The sequence below is a fragment of the Scylla paramamosain genome, chromosome 4, assembly GCF_035594125.1.
Source record: "Scylla paramamosain isolate STU-SP2022 chromosome 4, ASM3559412v1, whole genome shotgun sequence".
Lineage (NCBI taxonomy): Eukaryota > Metazoa > Arthropoda > Malacostraca > Decapoda > Portunidae > Scylla > Scylla paramamosain.
Window position 1 is genome coordinate 2,359,172 of NC_087154.1, and position 19,832 is coordinate 2,379,003.

The 19,832-nt window shown below is 41.7% G+C and overlaps 1 protein-coding gene across 4 annotated transcripts in view; it reads left to right on the forward strand.

Moving 5' to 3' along the window:
- Positions 1–19,832, forward strand: part of LOC135098308 (uncharacterized) — a 69,327-nt gene that overhangs the window by 22,941 nt on the left and 26,554 nt on the right. Inside the window, exon 4 of one of the 4 annotated variants that reach the window (XM_064000609.1) lies at positions 7,524–7,677. The exons of the other annotated variants lie outside the window; for them this stretch is intronic. Coding sequence (XP_063856679.1) covers positions 7,524–7,599 — 76 coding nt within the window. The 3' untranslated portion in view covers positions 7,600–7,677. Of the gene's footprint in view, positions 1–7,523; positions 7,678–19,832 lie in introns of those variants that run through there. 4 annotated transcript variants of the gene reach the window in all.

A 19,832-nucleotide genomic window follows, 5' to 3' on the forward strand; every position in this document is an offset into this window, starting at 1 on the left:
AAGTATTTTCCACTTCCCTTCTTAATCGCACTCTTTTTTACAGACCAACTTGAACATTAAGTGACAAATCAACATCAACATATTAGACGGATAAAACATAACCATTTCCAACTTAGAAAATCTTCCTCTTATGTGCAGATATACCGATAAAGAAGCACTGAACTTTTGTGTCCCGAGAAAAGTAGGTAAAACAAGTAGACCATCGAGTACACTGCGATATAAGTTTACTTTTAACGAAGAAGCAAAAGATAAGCCGCGTCCTTTCTCTAGGGTGTTTAAAGAGTCAACAGCGTAGAGGAAAGTTCTGAGGTCATTATGTGTATGCATTGTTATGTTTAGCGCGAAGCAGGAGTGAGAGGAGGTGGTGATCCTTTGTTTCAGAGGAAGGTGAGGTTGTAGAAAACGGTCAGGAGAGGCGAAGTGGTGGCGGGAGGCAAGAAAATAGTGTAGAAAGAAAAGGGAAATGGTGAGGAAGACAATTAAGTGTTGGTGAGTGATAAAAGTGGTGGAAAAACGTAAAGAATTCGACAAAAGAAAGGAAATTGTGGAGTGAGACGAAGAATTAGAGAGACGAGAAAGTGGTGGTGGAAGAAGGTAAGGAAGTGGTGGGGGAGATAAGGAAATGGCTGAGGAAGGAAGAAGGAAATATGGTGTGGGAAGAGGGATGTGCGATTGGGAAGAAAAGTGGAGGTGGAGGAAGAAGGAAAAAAAAAAGAGCGAAAAAAAAAAAAAGAAGAATTAAAGTTAAGCCAGAAGGGAGGCACAGTTTGCTTACCTTATCTTTACCATAAATATCACCCTGTTTGTTTTAGGAAATATCTCGCACCCTCCTTCTGCCCACTCTAACATCTCTCCCTGCACCGGCTCCCTTCTGGCTGCAGCAGTGCCGAGTAACTCCCTCGTTAAGACGCTTTAGGCTCGACTCCTCGTTTCATTCTCAGTAAGTTTCAGAGGAACACACTGCCTTGATTATTTCTAGAGCCAAATTTCAGGCTTAAATGGGATAGGATGCTGCGTTTCTGTTTGTCTCCCACTCCTTTCCATCACTTAGTCTTCCTGTGCCTCGTTCAGTGTGTGCTTTGTCTATTCAATTGCACTTAACGTTATTCGCAGCGAGGAGTGGTGTGGATTTGAGACAGTGGGTGCAAGTGTGTAGGACTATGAAGGGAATGCAATTAGAGAGAATTTCAGTGGAACGGTAATAACTAAGGTGTTGAAGGAGTAATTGTGTATGATGGGCGTTGTGCGTAAATGTCTGTGTGTGTGTGTGTGTGTGTGTGTGTGTGTGTGTGTGTGTGTGTCCACAGTGATTTTATGCTATTGTTTTGTCACAGATTTCTCATAATGGAAATTTCAAAAGCGGCTCTTTTTTCTTTTATTCTAATGGCCTTGAACTCTGAATACTTCATCGACGTTGTGTTGCTTTTAGGGGAAACTTTAAGAAAAATGTTATGCAGAAGGAAATTGCAAGAGTGTCAGTCAAGATTTCACGTGTGTGTGTATGTGTGTGTGTGTGTGTGTGTGTGTGTGTTCAACTGTGCAACTTTTTTTTCTGGCGTTTGCGATATGTATACCTCTGTAACCATATTCATTTATCATTCTCTCTCTCTCTCTCTCTCTCTCTCTCTCTCTCTCTCTCTCTCTCTCTCTCTCTCTCTCTCTCTCTCTCTCTCTCTCTCTCTTATGAAAGACACATATATATCCACATTTTGAAAAAATAAATGTCTTATTTTCTCAGTGAAGCTCATTATTTTCTGATTTATTATTTTTTTCGTTAGAGGTTTCTAGTGACCTTTTCGATTTCTTGACCAGCCCTTTTTATGCCGATTAACGTTAGTATATTTAGTAAAACTAAGCCTAAAAGGAATATTTATTATTATTTTAAAAGAAAACCTATTTTTTTCCTCACGTTTACTTTCACGCTTAGGCCTCGCCATTTATTCTGGTGCTCCAGCCTCTTCCCCCTCGACCTTGAGAGCTCCGTCTTGGCCCTACAGTCACGCCTCAGTACCGTTTTCTGTATAGCTGATCATTGGTGGCTTTAGAATTACGTGTTCTGAGCGAAATTTTGGGTCACTTGGTTTTCAGAGGATGTGGGGCAGAGCGTCCTTCCCTCCCTCCTTCCTGTTAAGAGTTTGGTGTTGGCTTGTTACGGGCTCGTGTGGTGGTAGTTAAGAACAGAGATGGAGGTGATTCTCTCGCTATCAGTCCCTTGTTATGACAACTTTTGACTCCAATAATGCGTGTCAACACAAGCAAAGCAACTCTTGATGGAAGTAATGCTGGCTTTATAATGTGCACTTCTGCGTTAAAAGAAAGTAGTCATCATCTGCTTCAGCAATCCATCTGCGGAGCGACGGAACTCCCAACTTAACCTCTTGATATTGGACTGACGCCCTTAGTTTCCCTCACGACCTCTTCCTTCCCCGCCGCCCCACGCACCCACGACAGGCCTCAGGAGCACGCCCCTCTCATGTGTGGATAATTTTTCGATAACGCACTGTGGACTGAAAGGTTAAAGAGCGCGGCTGATCCCCACAGCCTCCCGACACACAGAAATACGGCCAGGGGAGGCGAGGGAGTGGTGTTGTCAAGGCAGGAGGAAACAGGGACGGGGAAGGAAGAGTGCACAGAGGTAAAGATGGAAAGGAATGGACACAAAGGCAGGAACAGGAAGTGGAGAGAAAAGGAGACAAGACAGAGAGAAAAAAAAAAAGAAGAAAAAAGAAACAAGGGAAAAAGACAAAAGATAAAACAAGAAAGAAAAATAGGACACACACACACACACACACACACACACACACACACACACACACACACACACATACAGGGAGGAGGCAGGAAAACGGGTGACGAGATTAAGAAAACGGTAAAAGACAATTAAAAGAAAGAGAGGCAGGTTCATGTTACGAGTAATAAACGAAATCGACGTCGGTGTAACATATAAATACTCGGCGATACAGACAGGAAAAAGAGAAATAAATGGATCAAGGGACTGAGCGAGCGTGGAGACCCAGGATCCAGAGTGGCGGCTAGACGTGGGCGAAGGGGATCCGGAGGGAAGGGAGGATATCTGGCATCTGCGTCACGCGTCCCCTTCACTCGCATGTAACCCAAGAGGCGGCAGGGAAAGAGAGAGAGAGAGAGAGAGAGAGAGAGAGAGAGAGAGAGAGAGAGAGAGAGAGAGAGAGAGAGAGAGCAGCCCACACTTTGTTTCACCTCAGATGACACGAGCCTGTGTGTGTTTTTTACCCTCTCGCCTCCCACGCTGTTTGGGGCGTGCTGGAAGTGATCCATTCCGGACCACACTGAATGCCGAGCAGAGTCTCCTGCGTGTTCTGTATTCGTGTTTAGGTCAATAAACTACGTCTTTAGGAGTCCTCTGTTTACAACATTGATCAGCTATAGATCATTGATCTGGATCTGGATCTGATGTGGATTCGCTCGGAGCAAAACGAACGCTCGCGGCCATTACTGATCAAAACAACAAAAATACGAGCATGTCGCTGCCCAGCTGTCACAAGCGGCATACTGATGATGCTCGTCATTGTGCTTTAAGGAAGTGTCAACGAGGACTACAGCCTACCGTACATTTTCTGAGGAAGTTGTGCCGAGAAGGCCACCAATGAGTCACAGACACATGCCTAACCAGGCAGCACGAGACTGGGTTTCGTGCCTGGCCATGAACGTTGTATAATGGTTTCACACAAAGCTCTTTTCATACACACCATGCTGAAAGTATTCGCTGTGGTGAAGTACAGAATGGTAAAATGAAAAAAAATATTTGGACTAAGGTGAGGCTAACCTGGCTCGCGTCCTGACACTATTGACACCATTACTGAAGCACTTCCTAAGTAGAGATGTATTATTTTCGACTGAACAAGTATTATCTTGCTTTGCTTCATCATTTAGTCGGTGGTAGAGGTGGTAATGACCACGTAATTATAATCCGAAGCCATTAAACCAGGGCTTAGTGTGGCTTGTAATATCTCCCTTGTTTCTGGCATCTGTCATCACCACTATTCACATTCTGTACCCACAGCAGCATTTTGCAACGATTCATTACCATTCACTTTGTTTCTCAAACATATCAGCCGTTTTCTTGCTGTGTGTTCCCCGAAATAAGTCCCCAGTAGAGGCTGCTCAGCCGCTAATATGGCCGCCGCCAGCAGCTTCGTGTCGTCTGCTATAACCCACTTCCAGACACAGATCACCCAGATCAAAATCCGGATCACTTGGATCAGGGCAAATCCAGATCAAGATGCAAGTAAAACACGGGCCGCGTGGCTACTTCAGTGATCTGAAATGGACCACGGTGAATAAGACACCTTTTGTCTTCGTCAGCGATCGTCAAACAAAAATGGAATATTAGTTACCATTTTTCAGACCAATAGATAAGGAATACATGGACAGTTTATAGTTTTAGGTCATGATTTTAATTTCAACTTGATTTTTTACGCTAATCAATTATGAAAAATATTGGTATTATCCATAGAATAGAATGTATCAATACATTTTGAAGTAGGAATCAAAACAATGTACCGGCTTTTGAGAAACTGTACCATGTATTTGTATCCAGCACTACAGCTTGGGGCGCCTCTCGCAGTGCTCATGTAACAAGTGAGATAATGTGTCATGAATGCGAATGTAGCATGATACACAAATACTGTTGTTGTCTTACGTAAGTGGTAAGAGAAGTATCACAGATCAATTATTACTTTTAACTAAGTTTGCTAAAGTTCAAAAGTGTATAAAGTATGATTAATAGACAGAAAAACAGACAGACAGTGAGATAGACAGACAGACAGATCAATAAATAGGTAGACAAAAAATCAATGAAAGATGCTTTTCATACTCTTCCTTCTTCTCTCTCAGGTTATTTGATGACGAGCGGGAGTTAGCTAGTCATCACAGAATCACGGGTGAGGCAATTTGAGAATCTCCTTTACCGCTGTATTCTCCGCTCACTTGGCAGGGAATACCTAGACACACGATGTGAAGTGACCTTATGACCTTGAGACCCGGTAACCCCACTAGCTTTTACCCTGTAATTAATTCATAAGGGATGATGTGAAAACCAAAATTAAAAAGGGAGATGTATTCACTCAATATTCATGGAAATTTACACTGCCATGATGGACGGGAAAATTATGTAATTTTTGCAGTGTGTAATGCAAAGGCTCTGATTGAAAGCAGTGTGTGGGAGGAGGAACTCAGAAATTACGTAATGGTTTGTGCTTGGTGGGAGTTATTATAATGTGGAAAACACAAGCGTTGAGTTGGAGTTGGGAAACGTTCTTGATTACCTAATGCTGTGATGTACGTGCGTAAGGAAGAGCCGCCCCCCGTTACTACTCACTGGCCAACCAACACACACACACACACACACACACACACACACACACACACACACACACACACACACACACACACACACACACACACACACACACACAGAGAGAGAGAGAGAGAGAGAGAGAGAGAGAGAGAGAGAGAGAGAGAGAGGATTTAAATTAGATTAAATGACACGAGGTAAAATGGACTTAAATGAGATAAGGGAATGAAGGGGAGCGTGGACAGAGGCTCGCTGCTAATTTGGGAACTGGATGTTGCTCAGCCTTATTTTGCTGTCCAGTTTATTGTTTAAAGAAATAACATCGCTTTCTGTGTATAGATAAATTAAGATTCCATATTTTTCGTGAATTGCTCTTTATTGATCATTCATTTCCTTTAGTTACTTTTCCATTCATTATTTTCCGTATTTACTTTCGCTAGTTTCTTATTCATCAGTCATTGTAATGGCGCTCGTTATAATTTTTCCACGTACGTTGATGATCGTACTCGCCCATTAAGGTTGTTAAATGCGCGCATCCAAATGGTTTATAAAGCAACATGACATGAAAATGAAATGCGCGAATCAGTTACAGAAAAAAAAAAAAGTGATGAAAAATGACCTATTCTTCTGCAGCACTGAATCACATCTCATCCAAATACTGAATTGTACATTTTGACTCGTGAATAAATTTGTTACCTGAATGGTTCATCAGTGTACCATGGTGGAATGATTTACGCTTACTTGTGTCCCAAACTGACTGTAATGATTATGCAATGCTATTCTCACGTGTGCGTTTGCAAGGATGTTAGCTAGGGAAGGTCGGTAAAGGTTCTGTGTGTGTGTCTGTGTGTGTGTGTGTGTGTGTGTGTGTGTGTGTTGTATTGGGAAAATATAAGATAACGTTAAATTATAGGAGTTTTGACCTAATTATTGTTATTTTCTCACGATCAAAAAAAAAAAAAAAGTATTTCTGCCCTTAATTCACTCAACTAGCGATCCGCTGTGGTGGCCTACGCCGCTCGCGATGTGAGAGACCTTGATACATGCGAGTGGTGTTTACGTCCGTAACCTTGAAGTGTCCTTGAGATGAAAGCCTCGTCCTTTGTGTATAGCTATCCGTTGAAGCTTTCCTACCACGAGGGATCATTAAGATGCAGAGACCGAGCAACGCTGAAGATCCCCCTAGACTGTGTGGCTGATAATCACTGTTCACTCAGCCTGCACCTGCACTCACACTAGTAAAGGTGAAGTATCTTGCTCTATACACTGCAGGTGATGCTCGGTACAGGAAGTAAAGGCAGCAATACCCTCACCTGACTGTCAAACAGGACGACAGCCTCAGAAACACGAGCGTCGCATCGCTCCGCACACAATGGTGGAAATGAAATCAAGGCGGTGAGCAAGAGAAGAAAAATGGCAGCACCAGGATACACAAAGGGACGCGGAAATCTTGTTGACGCTCGGGCTTATTCCATCACGCGCGTTCCATAAACAAGGCAAGTGTTAGTGTGACCTGACCTGCTGCTGTGGACAGTGCTCTCGTGGGCAGCGCTGACAGCTTGACGATCACATAACACCGTGATTAGAATAAATAAGCGTGTTATTTGAAGAAATGTAAAGCGTCCCCATCGCTGCCCGCAGCTCACCTGTGCAATAATACTATCTCCTGCAGATCCCTTTGATCTATCTGTGATTTTCGGACTCGACATTTTCTCTCTTTGAAGAAAAAGTCATGGAGACTAGTACAGGAAGAGACGTGTATATCGACGCTTAAGCGCAGATGACAGATAAGAATTTTTGGAGCTGCAAGAACGACGCTGCAACAAGGAAGTTGTGTGTCGCCAGCCAGTGTGACGACAGAGCGCTTTTCTCCTACCACGAAACTCAAACAGCATAAATGTTACTTCCCTTAATTCTGCTCTACACATGTGATTTTTTATAATTAGTCAATATACAGAATCGTTGCTTGCAATTTAAATAACTACTGAGTGGTTTTTTTTTAGTCAATATACAGAATCGCTGCTTGCAATTTAAATAACTACTGCTGAGTGTTTTTTTTTAGTCAATATACAGAATCGCTGCTTGCAATTTAAATAACTACTGCTGAGTGTGTGTTTTTTTTTTTTTTACAAATACGTGTGAAATTCAATTGATTCAGCGCTGACCTATTTCACTGTCTTGTATACAGGTTAGACAACATCTCGAGAACAGGCAGATCAAAATCACCAGTGGGTGAGGCGTTGCCTGAATCAACTCTATACTGAACTTGCAACACCAACGTACGCTCTGCGCGACAGAACTCACCACTCATGCCACACGCCACCATGATTGCATACAAGTCATATTGGCCTCCGCAATAATCATAATGCTATTAATAATGATAATAATAATGATGATGATAATAATAATAATAATAATGATAATAATAATGATGATGATGATAATAATAATAATAATAATAACAACAACAACAACAATAAAGAAAATGAGCTATCTCAAACGAAAGCTTACACGTGAACAAGGATGAAATTTCCAAACCTCTTAGTACGCAAGCCGAGCACTTCCTCACAGTCACCTGACCCTCCTTCAGGATAGAGTGGATCATGAACAGGATAAGCATCGGCAGCATCTCTGATATCCCTCGATCATGAAATAACATATACCGGGAGAGATCTGAGGAGAGTCAAGAGGTTAGTTGATGCTTCAGCGGAGGTTGCGCAAACCACTTAAGGAGACAAAAGGTAAGAGCGCGACTTCGGTAATACAAAAGCCTTGGGAATTAGACATTAGATGAAAGTGCTGAAGGTGATAGAACTTCAAGGACGAATTAGAGAGGACAGCTGGAAGCGAGGTCAGTAGAAGATTAATGCACGAGTAAGTGGAGATTATGAAACCCGGAGAAAATAAGTTTCAACCTTGCCTGTACGACTGCCTCGGGTGCTCTCCAAACAAATGCAGCAAGAAGTAGAGACATGATCGGCTGACTTGACACCTTCAGCAAAGAATTGTGAACGGAGTTTCATAGACGAAGAGGAAAAAAGAATGGATGGAGTAGCAAGAGACCAAGGAAACCATACAGCACTCCATCAGTCGCACCGTAGGTAGGACCGGAAGTCAGTCTCTCTCCTCTCTCTCTCCTCTCTCTCTCTCTCTCTCTCTCTCTCTCTCTCTCTCTCTCTCTCTCTCTCTCTCTCTCATCTCTCTCTCTCTCTCTCTCTCTCCTCTCTCTCTCTCTCTCTCTCTCTCTCTCTCTCCACACACACACACACACACACACACACACACACACACACACACACACACAGTCTGTACCGGGTTTCTATTTCTCGGGAAGTCGCTTGTTTTTGCACAAAGGATACACGCCACACGGCTACACTCTGTACCATGGAGGGCCACGTGCGGCGTGTGGAGAAGCAGCAGCTGACGCAGATGCAATAAAGACGTATTATTTTCAAGAACCATCTGCGTAAGGGAGAAAAAAAAAGAGAAGAAATAAGAAAGAAAATGTGTGTATGTGTGTGTTGTTGTTGTTGTTGATTTACTTATTTATTTATCTATCTACTTGTTTATTCATTATATACATATTTGCATATAGATATAATATGTATTAAAATTATCACATACTCTGCTAGTGATACTCTGCTAACAGAATCCTGGTCATGCACACTGAGTAGCTTCGGTCAAAACTTCAGTAAACGTGTACACATGAGAGAGAGAGAGAGAGAGAGAGAGAGAGAGAGAGAGAGAGAGAGAGAGAGAGAGAGAGAGAGAATGTCCCGTGGCTCTCAATACTCTTCAGCCCAGACTGTCGTGGCGCACAAGTGATCCCCATGGCGGTGGTATCTGTGGCTGTGGCCCAGCTGGTCTGAGACAGTGGAGTCTTGATGGTGATCTGATGGTTTCACTGCCAAAGGGTCTACTACCACATACCACGTAATCCTCTCACGTTAATTAAGAAAAGTAGGATAGATAGTGGTAAGTGTAAAGTAATGCTTATGTAATATTATATCAAACAGGAAAAAAGAAGCAAAAGGTGGAAAAGTAATTGGTGAAAGCTAGAGGGAATTATTCAGTACACATCTCGATAGCATGGTAGTGACACTTTCCAGAAATATTTTGTTTTTTTGCCAGTGAAACTCTTTTAAATAAATACCATTCTTTCTTACTCCTGTAGAGAGAAACAGTGGATGTAGACGACCCCTCATATTTCCGCGTCTCAATATCAGTCCATGTTACTGTGGAATTTTTTAGCAGCCAGTCCTCTCCTGCCGCCACGCAGACTGACAGACACGTTGACGCCATCCCCAGACTTCATACCCAGTCATTAAGTCACCACCACCACATTCATCCATTCCCAGGCACTAACAGGGGAATTCTGCTCATACATACGTCTCTTGTTAAATCCTTACTTCGTTTCTAAACTTCGATCAAGTGACCTTGCACCACTCGCAAGCTGACCTCGTTCAGTTTACTTTTCTACAACAAAGTCGATGCAAACACTTCTTTGATCGCTGAAAGAAATGCAGTCCATCCCCGCACCATTCTTCATCTCGCAATGCACAGAAATCTACACAACAAGCTTGAAAGTTGTCGAAAATACGAACCCTACGAGTATTTTTAATATATTTATTTATTTAATTTAGATTTTGATTAATTGGTATATCTACCTATTTCTTTATTCATTTCTGCCTCCTCCAAATAACCCACGTCCTCACTTCATATTTCTTACAAACGCTTGACCATATTTATGATTCTTGTTTTTCCTTCACTTTCAAACAACAATGATTCACTAGAGAATAATAGTGTAGAGATCACGAGACTTTAAAAAACATGAAGATAAAACATTCTAATGGGAAAAGTTGGAAAGGAAAACTTTTAGCTAGGAGTATTTCACGTCCGGGTCAGGCGAGAATCAAAAGTCAAAGGTCCCTGGTCTGTCATTCAGAGGTGAAGCCCAGAAAGAAATTAAAGATGTGGGGGATCAAATTTATAGATGCAAAGACATGATGTGAGGACTGAACCCTTAACGGCCGACTCATCGTGACAGATTGAAGACTGCGAATACTGAAAAAGGTTCATCGACACACAGACACACACACACACACACACAGACAGAGTGGGAGTGAAATTTAACATGCAAATTAATTATCAGACTAAAAGTTTCCATGACCGCAATGGTCCTCTATTTGTTTCTAGTGCACAACTGGAACAGAACATTAAGCTTCATGAAATGTACGATTCTGAATTTCTTTTTAACGTTTTCTCTCTCTCTCTCTCTCTCTCTCTCTCTCTCTCTCTCTCTCTCTCTCTCTCTCTCTCTCTCTCTCTCTCTCTCTCTCTCTCTCTCTCTCTCTCTCTCTCTCTCTCTCTCTCTCTCTCTCTCTCTCAATATAAAAATAAATCATCCCCCCTCCTCGTCCTTGTCTTCCCCCCCTCCATTTGCTGTGCCATCCCATCTCTCTACCAGTCGTCAGTTAGAATTAGTTGTCAAAATCCTTGCAAGATCCTTAAGGTAATTTCCTGTTTCAGTATCCTAATTAATCCTTCTCATCATCATCATCCTCTTATTCCTCCTTCACCGCATCCATCACTTCACTACCTCCTTTTTTCGCTTCCTTCACCTCGCCTTCCCTTCCTCCTCTTACTCCTCCTTCCTCATCTCCATAACCTGCCTGCGGAGCTCAAATCATGAGTGACTGAATGAAGTGAGTGTGCAGTGGATGAGTGTGTTTCCTCTTCACGTTTAATGCAGTCCAAAGCAAAACCGGAGCATTATGATGACGTCCGATGAAAGAAAAAAAAACCCTAGCTAAGCCCAGACACACACACACACACACACACACACACACACACACACACCACACCACACACACACACACACACACAAAAAAACCACACAACAAAGATGAAAATTGGTCAAGAAATGCTCTTATATACAAGAATAAACGTCATTTTTCACCTGCCAACATTCCGTCTCACTCCGCCAGCTTTCCATTAATATCCAGATTTGAGAAGTTCAAAGATTCCATAAGCGAGATGGTCAGGGACGAGAGCGAATGAGGAGAGGACGGGGTTGAGGGCAGGAGCAAGGACGAGGAAGAGGTCGAGGGCAAGGGAGGAATTAAAGTGCTGTTGCTGGGGGCGAAGCCTGGGAGGGGGACCATCGACCGACCGGCCTTCACCTTGGGAAGATGCAAATGGCCTTGAGTTGAAATAACCGCCATGTTTATTTTGCCTCCATGAAATTCCAGTGGCTTTACGGTAGGAAGTGGTTTGGAGAAAAGAGAAAGGAAAATAAAGATCGGAGAGGAAGGAAGAAGGAGAAGACTAAAGCGAAATGAATGAAGAATGGAGTGGAAACAAAGGAGGAGTTAAAATGCAAGAATAAAACGGTGAGATAGAGAAAAAAAATCGACTTTTCAATAGTAATTCAATTTTATATCTAGAGAAAAAAAAATCGACTTTTCAATAGTAATTTAATTTTATATATATGGAACATGTGTTTGAGAGGGAATTTTCTCTCTCTCTCTCTCTCTCTCTCTCTCTCTCTCTCTCTCTCTCTCTCTCTCTCTCTCTCTCTCTCTCTCTCTCTCTCTCTCTCTCTCTCTCTCTGACATAACTTGAAAAGGGACGATTAAGGAATTTCTTTATCCATCATCTATTGAGGGAAAACGCAGCCAGGGGGGGGGGGAACAGCTGACGCAGCAGATTCGATGCTGGTCAGTCATCGTCGAAGGGTCGATAAAAGAAAGAACGTGCATTTAGAGCAGCATTTTCAACATTCATCTTTCTTGACGTTTTATTATTTTACTTCATCTCTGTGTGCGCTTTCCTGCATATAAATCAATCGAAGCAAATAGTAAGCGAGCGAGGCTATCAAGAATGCAGGATATGAACTCGCTTAGAAAAATGGTGACGATCAAGGCCTAAGCCTTATTGGGTGCCCGTGTCCTCGGTTGTCAAATAAACGGGAAGTAGGAAATGATGCTAGTGGTAGGAAATAGATCCCGTGGAGGTATATACCACCCCCTCCATCCCTAGTATTGGTCTCTGTTGCCCTTATTAATACTGTGGCTCGGCCGTTATATAAAGTGTCATGGTTCCTGCACCCTATAGTATGATCTGTCTTCGAGATGTACTTAGAAGGCAACTGAGAAAGTTAAATAAATAAATATGATGTCACATTGTCGTAACTATGCAACGGCACTCTAAAAATGAGAGACTGCAGAAAAAAAAAAGATGGTGCAGAGCTTACAAAATTGAGATTTAAAAAGAGTATTAGTGAAAGGCGAAAATATAAAAGTGCACAAAAAAAGCATCGACCTTGCCATCTGGTCAGATTTTGTAAAGTCCGATAACTCCGCATATTTTACTAGGTGAGGATGTCTTGTCACTCGAGCAGAAAGATCCACATTGGTATGGAAAGCAGCAACTGACTCGGTTTCCTGTTTCCGGATGAAGCACAAGGGACAGCAGATAGTGAGCAGCCTCCGCGGGCCGATTTTGCTTTAGTCATATAACATAAAACGAGAAAAGTACTTATGCTGAACTTGTTCCCAAAAGATCCAACCTTCTCTTTTATAAGGAAAGTTCCCTGCGTTCCATGAATACAAACTCTCTCTCTCTCTCTCTCCCTCTCTCTCTCTCTCTCTCTCTCTCTCTCTCTCTCTCTCTCTCTCTCTCTCTCTCTCTCTCTCTCTCTCTCTCCTCTCTCTCTCTCTCTCTCCTCTCTCTCTCTCTAATTCTCTTTCTCTTTCTCTCATTCTCTTTTTCCTTCTCTTTCATTCTCTCTCTCATCTCTCTCTCTCTCTCTCTCTCTCTCTCTCTCTCTCTCTCTCTCTCTCTCTCTCTCCTCTCTCTCTCTCTCTCTCTCTCTCTCTCATTTTCTTTCTTCTTTCTCTTTCTCTCATTCTCTTTCTCTTTCTTTTTCTCATTCTCTTTCTTTCTCTTTTCTCTCATTCTCTTTCTTTCTCTCATTCTCTTTCTCTTTCTCTTTCTTTTCATTCTCTCATTCTCTCTCTCTCTCTCTCTCTCTCTCTCTCTCTCTCTCTCTCTCTCTCTCTCTCTCTCTCTCTCTCTCTCTCTCTCTCTCTCTCTCTCGTGTGAGTGCGTGGAATGTCAAGGGAGAGACAGCAGGGCAAAAGTTGAATGGAGTGTAGATGTTGTGGTGTGTTTGTAGGACGGCGGGGGGGGGGGGTGTTGAATGGCACTGTCACTGTATCCACAAAGCGCTCTTACCCTTCTGACACTGGTTCCCGAATTCTTAAACTCCTTTCCATACTCGGTCTTCCGGCGCATGCGTGAGAATGTTGTGATTATATTATTGGTCTTGATGATATTGATGGCCAGTGGAGTGTAGGGAGCTTAGTACTTCATTTTGTGAGAGGATTTCGCTTTCTGACTGTAGTAGTTGTGAAGCGTTAGTGGCATTTTCCCGCGTGATGTGAGATGCGCGTGGGCTGTTAGTGTCTTACGTCACATTTGCGGAGGCGTGAAGTGTCACACCTTGCCTTCAGGCTGTAGTGGCAAGCCTGTGATGTATCTCTTCATTGCCGTGTTATGGGAATTCAATTTGATGTATTGCTCAGTTTGTGGAGGAGGAGGAGGAGGAGGTGTAGGAGTGAATACTCGTACTCGTATTAATATTTTCCTATAAATGAGTTCAGCAGTATGTAGACTCAAGATCCCTTCCCCTAATTTTGATTTTAAGGCCTCCTTTGATCCCTGAAGAGGTTAATGGGATGACTAGAATATATAGGTCTGCTATTTTAGGAAGTGGTATTTCAGCCAACATTTTTTTTCCCCCACAGCATTGTCCATAATAACTGATAGACAAACCTCCAGCAACACCTGGTTGATAAACCCTTAAGTGAGAAAAAACAGTATGGATCCACATAATGATATATCTGGATCTGCTTCTGAATTAACTTATTTTCTTGGCAAAGCCAATCTTTACACAAAAATTCAATAGTGTCCGATGTGAGCGAGCTATTTGAGATTCACACCTTTCGGGCAGAGACAGTCAAGCAGACAGAGACAGAGGAATATACGAGAATAATAACGGCAATTCTGGAACGACCATGGCTCCATCTCCTCTTTAAAGAAGTCGTTCCCTTACCACACACATAAGGTTTTCTTTTTATACGGTAAGTAGTTGAGCATCTTCTATAAAATTGATAGTCAAAAAGAACACTCACAGTAGCTCATATTCAGCCGAGATGTTTCATTATCACCGGCAAACATTATTAAAAGACTTAAATGATCGTCTGGTATTTTAAAGGAGAAAGAGAATCCTACACTCGTGTTGTTCCAGCAATCAGAGTAAGCCGAGTTTCCACTTTGCATCTCGTTCCTTGTCCGGCCACACGTCCTTCCCTCCACAGGTAGGTTCAGGCAGGCTACGGGGAGAACAGCAATAGGCTTGTGTTTGCAGATCTGGGATTCTCGTGAATACAACTGGTTTCGTGTTAGCAAATATTCCAGATTGTGTAATTGATAGGTACGTGTACATTTCTGCCCCGGAACAATGCTATAAACGATCTTTTCTTTCTTTATTTATTTTAATTCTGGAAAGCTTTTTGTACTTTTAATCACTCAAGTAACAAGAAAAGATAACATTACAAAGATATTTATCATGGAAATGAAAACCAATTGTGTGAGTCATACTTGGAGTGAATAAATAATTTTCTCTCTCTCTCTCTCTCTCTCTCTCTCTCTCTCTCTCTCTCTCTCTCTCTCTCTCTCTCTCTCTCTCTCTCTCTCTCTCTCTCTCTCTCTCTCTCTCTCTCTCTCTCTCTCTCTCTCTCTCTCTCTCTCTCTCTCTCTCTCTCTCTCTCTCTCTCTCTCTCTCTCTCTCACACACACACACACACACACACACACACACACACACACACACACACACACACACACACACACACACACATACAGAATAGGTTTTCGTTTGAATGACTTTTATTTGCGTATTCAATTTTCTCTTCAGTTTCATGGAAAATGTTCGTCCATAGTTTGAAAATCAACACTCACCTGTTAGTGGATTTCTTTTGTTTTGGGTCGGTTTGTTTTCCGGTAAATTGTTGATTCATATAGTTTTTCACACATGTAAAGAATATTTTGAAAAGTAAACGTTTATTTTCACTGTTTTGACATGTTTTATTTGGCTGGTGATTAATTTGTTTTATCAGAAGCTGTTATACTTTTCTGTCAGGATGGATACTGTTTCTTTGTCCTTGGCTGCCCTATGAATCGAAATGCATTTTCCTTCGTTATCATTATCGTTTTTTTTTTTTAGCTCCTGTATTTTTCTCAAGTTCATGCTGAAAGTGAATATAAATTGGCGCAATAATAGGTTAAGATTTACTCCTATAAGGCCTCACTACTTCCTTTCACACACCCTCGTTCCACACACCTTTCCCTGCCATGCCCACGCCTCTCCCCGTCAGCTCGTTCTTCATTCTTGCCCACACAACTTTCAAGGACACGACTTTCAACACGCAATGCAAGTTTCGCTTGGTCTTTCATGTTTAAATATTGTTTTCCTACCTCGGGCTTCTCACTTCGTCATACTCGCCGTCCTTGCTTGAAATTATAGACATTAAAGGAAAAGTGAATAGAGTCGTTTTGCTCTGGACGTTGCTCAGTTTTTCATTTATGTATAACTGAGATTAATTTTAAACCTTCCTGCTGTTGGTCTGTCTGGGTGAGGAGTGGCGGAGGCAGGTGTGCAGGACATCATTTCAATTGCCCCTAGGGTTATCCACGCTAATCCTGTCGTTGGTCTCATTACCTGATTAAAAGTCCACTTCGTGTCAATGAACACTTACATAGGTAGAGACGGTTATTTGTTTGTGTAAATTATGGACTTTTACCCCGAAATAATTACTGTACGAGGAAGTTATATTATGTACGTGAGAGATGTAGGGTTTATTCTGAGTAACGTAATAAAAAAGTACGTACAGTTTTCATTCAGTTGCCATATGCTTCAATGATTCTTTTGCACGGTTATGCACTATTGACTAGAATATATGCTCCGTTGAATACAACCATCCATGCTCGAACTTAACAATTCTCTATTAAGACACCGAGACTAGGCTACCAGCACAGGTGGTACGCGTCTCTCTCTCTTTCTCTCTCTCTCTCTCTCTCTCTCTCTCTCTCTCTCTCTCTCTCTCTCTCTCTCTCTCTCTCTCTCTCTCTCTCTCTCTCTCTCTCTCTCTCTCTCTCTCTCTCTCCGTTCGTTTGTATGTGTGAGAGAGAGAGAGAGAGAGAGAGAGAGAGAGAGAGAGAGAGAGAGAGAGAGAGAGAGAGAGAAGGTGGGGGATGCAAAGTTTCTTGTGGGAGCCGGTCTCTTGTAAACTTAAATTGGACCAACTCGTGAACCTGTTTGCGTTCTCGTATTTCCGGCAGCTTCTTTGTGTGGCTTCTGTGACGCGTTTATCTTTTGAATTGCAATTACTTATATATAAAATACAAAATTATAAGGGAAATTTCCTCTACATTATTTGAGATTTTTTTTTTTTTCAGAAGTGGCACTCTTATATGATGTTCATTAATTAGCTTTTGTGTATAAATTTAGTTGATTGGTCTAAAAATGTAGGTAAAGTTATAGGAATTTTGTTTCTTCAGCTGCGAATGTATAGAATGAATGAATACTTTTCAAAATTAAATGTTGAACACAAATATTGCCGTAAAAATTAGTGACATTCTATAAAAATTAGATTCTATTTTCTGTATAATTCTGTCGCTGCCCTCTTACATTTACAATTGAAAACCTTAACAATTTTCACCGTCATCATTGAGTAATGGTTGACTTGTCAGCAGCTTGCACTCAGTGGCGAGAAGGGCCCTGAAGTCAAGAGTCATTATACTCCCCTAAAATATTTCCTAACATAACTCTTCATCATGCTTCTCCCATTATCCTGATGAGCATGTGGCATATAGCACGTTTGCCGTGATCTTCATACAAAGTTATAAACTAAATGAAAACGGAGGAAAATAAGGGTTATGTACCGATCAGGAAATCGTTAGCCATTTTCCGCATGCATGCTGGTGGGCGTTGTTGTAGACAGTTAGATACCAAAATTACAAAATATGATTGTTTTGATTTTCATTGCGTAGTTGTACATACGTAGACATTATAAGTGAATGAATACATTATAATGCTGTACAAATACAAGGGCTTCAGTCACATGGTTAAGGTACACTTTTCTTTCAATGCTTCTCTCATGATATCCCCTAAAGCAGCCTTTTTGGATTTTACGGGCACACACAGTCTCAGTCACTCGCATGGGCCTTGACTTAGTATCTAATTGGCGCCCCCAGTCACGATACGCTACGCTCAGAGTGCACAATTATCTATGCGAATACCAGCATAGCTAAAGGTCCGGCGATGTGAGAAGGCTAGTAATGTTTTACCAATATCTATACAATGACTACTTTAAGTAAATGTTCAAGAACTTCCAAGAAAATCAATATGACGCCTAATAAACCAGTAATGAAAGGCTCTATCCTTTTTTTTTTTTTTTTCATGACATGAATGGAGCGGATAATCTGCTTCTCGAGAACTTAAAAATTAAACACATTTCTGAATTAATAATTGCTTTTCGTTGCGTTCTGAATCAAACAGTGACGCAAGGATTTATTTAAAGATTTTGATGTGTACTGTACGTATACATTCTGTGAATCTTGGGTCCGTTTGGGAAATAATCCAAACGGTAAATAAATACTATATCCCTGGCACAGAATTACATAAAATAATATGGTTCTGATAATCCCCTTACACACACACAAAAATGGACATGCACATGCACTTTACTAGTTTTTCTTCTTAAAAAATGCACAGTAAAGATTTACAGTTTTGTTTTATCCTTCCTGCACGTGCAGTATGAATATTCTATAGCTGAGCGAGAGAAGCTCAGCGCTTTCAAATTGGCAGATATACGACCCGTGGCTCCACGTGTATGTGTGTGTGTGTGTGTGTGTGTTTGTGTTTGTGTTTGTGTGAGTAAACGTTTCTTGATAATTATAATGCATACTGTAATATATAATGGCAGTTGTCAGTAGAGCCTTCTTATCGAGCAACAGACTTAAACAACTTCGGATCCAAACTTATTTCACTGTTGCTAAATAATTTTGCTCTGAACGCTGGACAAATTATGCTAATGTTGTTGTACCTTGTATGGGCAACATTTTCAGGATACACACACACACACACACACACACACACACACACACACACACACACACACACACACACACACACACACACACACACACACACACACACACACACACACACACACACACACACACATACCAAAGAAAATCACACTATTCCTCGTCACAGCATTCAGTCTATTAATACAGAGTCCACTAAAACGAAGACAATATATTGAGATACACACAACACTGCACACGCCCCGTTACGTCTTTGTGTGCAGATCGCGTTGTGTGAGGAAAGACGGCACGGTTGGTTCGGGAGACAAGGAAGCTTTTTATTTACATGTATTTATTTTGTATGGTGTATCCCTACTTCGTGCTTTAGAGTCTCCTTTCGCATTGGTTTTGGTCACATTGTATCCGTTGGTGATCAGTAAGTCGTGTTCTTGATCGAGAGGAACTGCGAGTGCTAGTAGGCAATGACACAGTTTTACTACTAGTACTACTACTACTAATGTTGTTGCTACTAGTACTGATTATTATTGTTAATGTTATTATTTGTTCGAACATTCAGACAAGTTGGAGGAGGAAGTGAGAAGAAACATAGGTATTAAGAGGTGAGTTTATTCCAGACTAGTTTCACAGCAAGGCTTTTCTGTGGAAATCAGTTTCCCTGAAGAAGCTTTCTGCGAAACAGGTCGGGAATAAGCTCGTCTCCCAACACCTGTGTTTTCTCTCACCTCCTCCTCCATTATTATCATCATCATCATCATCATCATCATCATCATCATAATTCTTAGCGATGCATTGAAAGGATCACACTCTATAGAATGCTGGTGAATTTTGCAGATTAGACCTCAGCCTTCACGTTCTCGAGTGCAAGGTGTGGCTTGTATTCCCGGCCCACCCTCATCACCTCTCATTAGCCGCTGCTGGTTCCCCATACGAAAAAAAAAAGTCCCGTAATTAAGGCCTCTTTCAGTCGCCGCCACGTGTAAAGATGAAACCCGTCTGTCACCACACGCTGGCAGCGGTCTAACCTGGCTTAAAGGCAGGTTGCGAAACTGGTACATTTGTCCCGACTGTGACGCCGCATGTTATTCCCTTTGTATCGCATTTCATCATGGGGAGGTTACATTTTCATAAATTCCCATGGCATCGTTAAAATATTTTTTCGTAGGTCTTGCATGAATTAAATTTTTGCGGTTTTGCTTTTTCGCTTAACACACATTAGAGTTTATGTTTATATGCGTACGTTACCATTTATTTTTCGTCATATTTAATTACATGCTGGGCTTTGTAAACCGGCGGCTAATTACATGAACAAGAGCATTGCGAT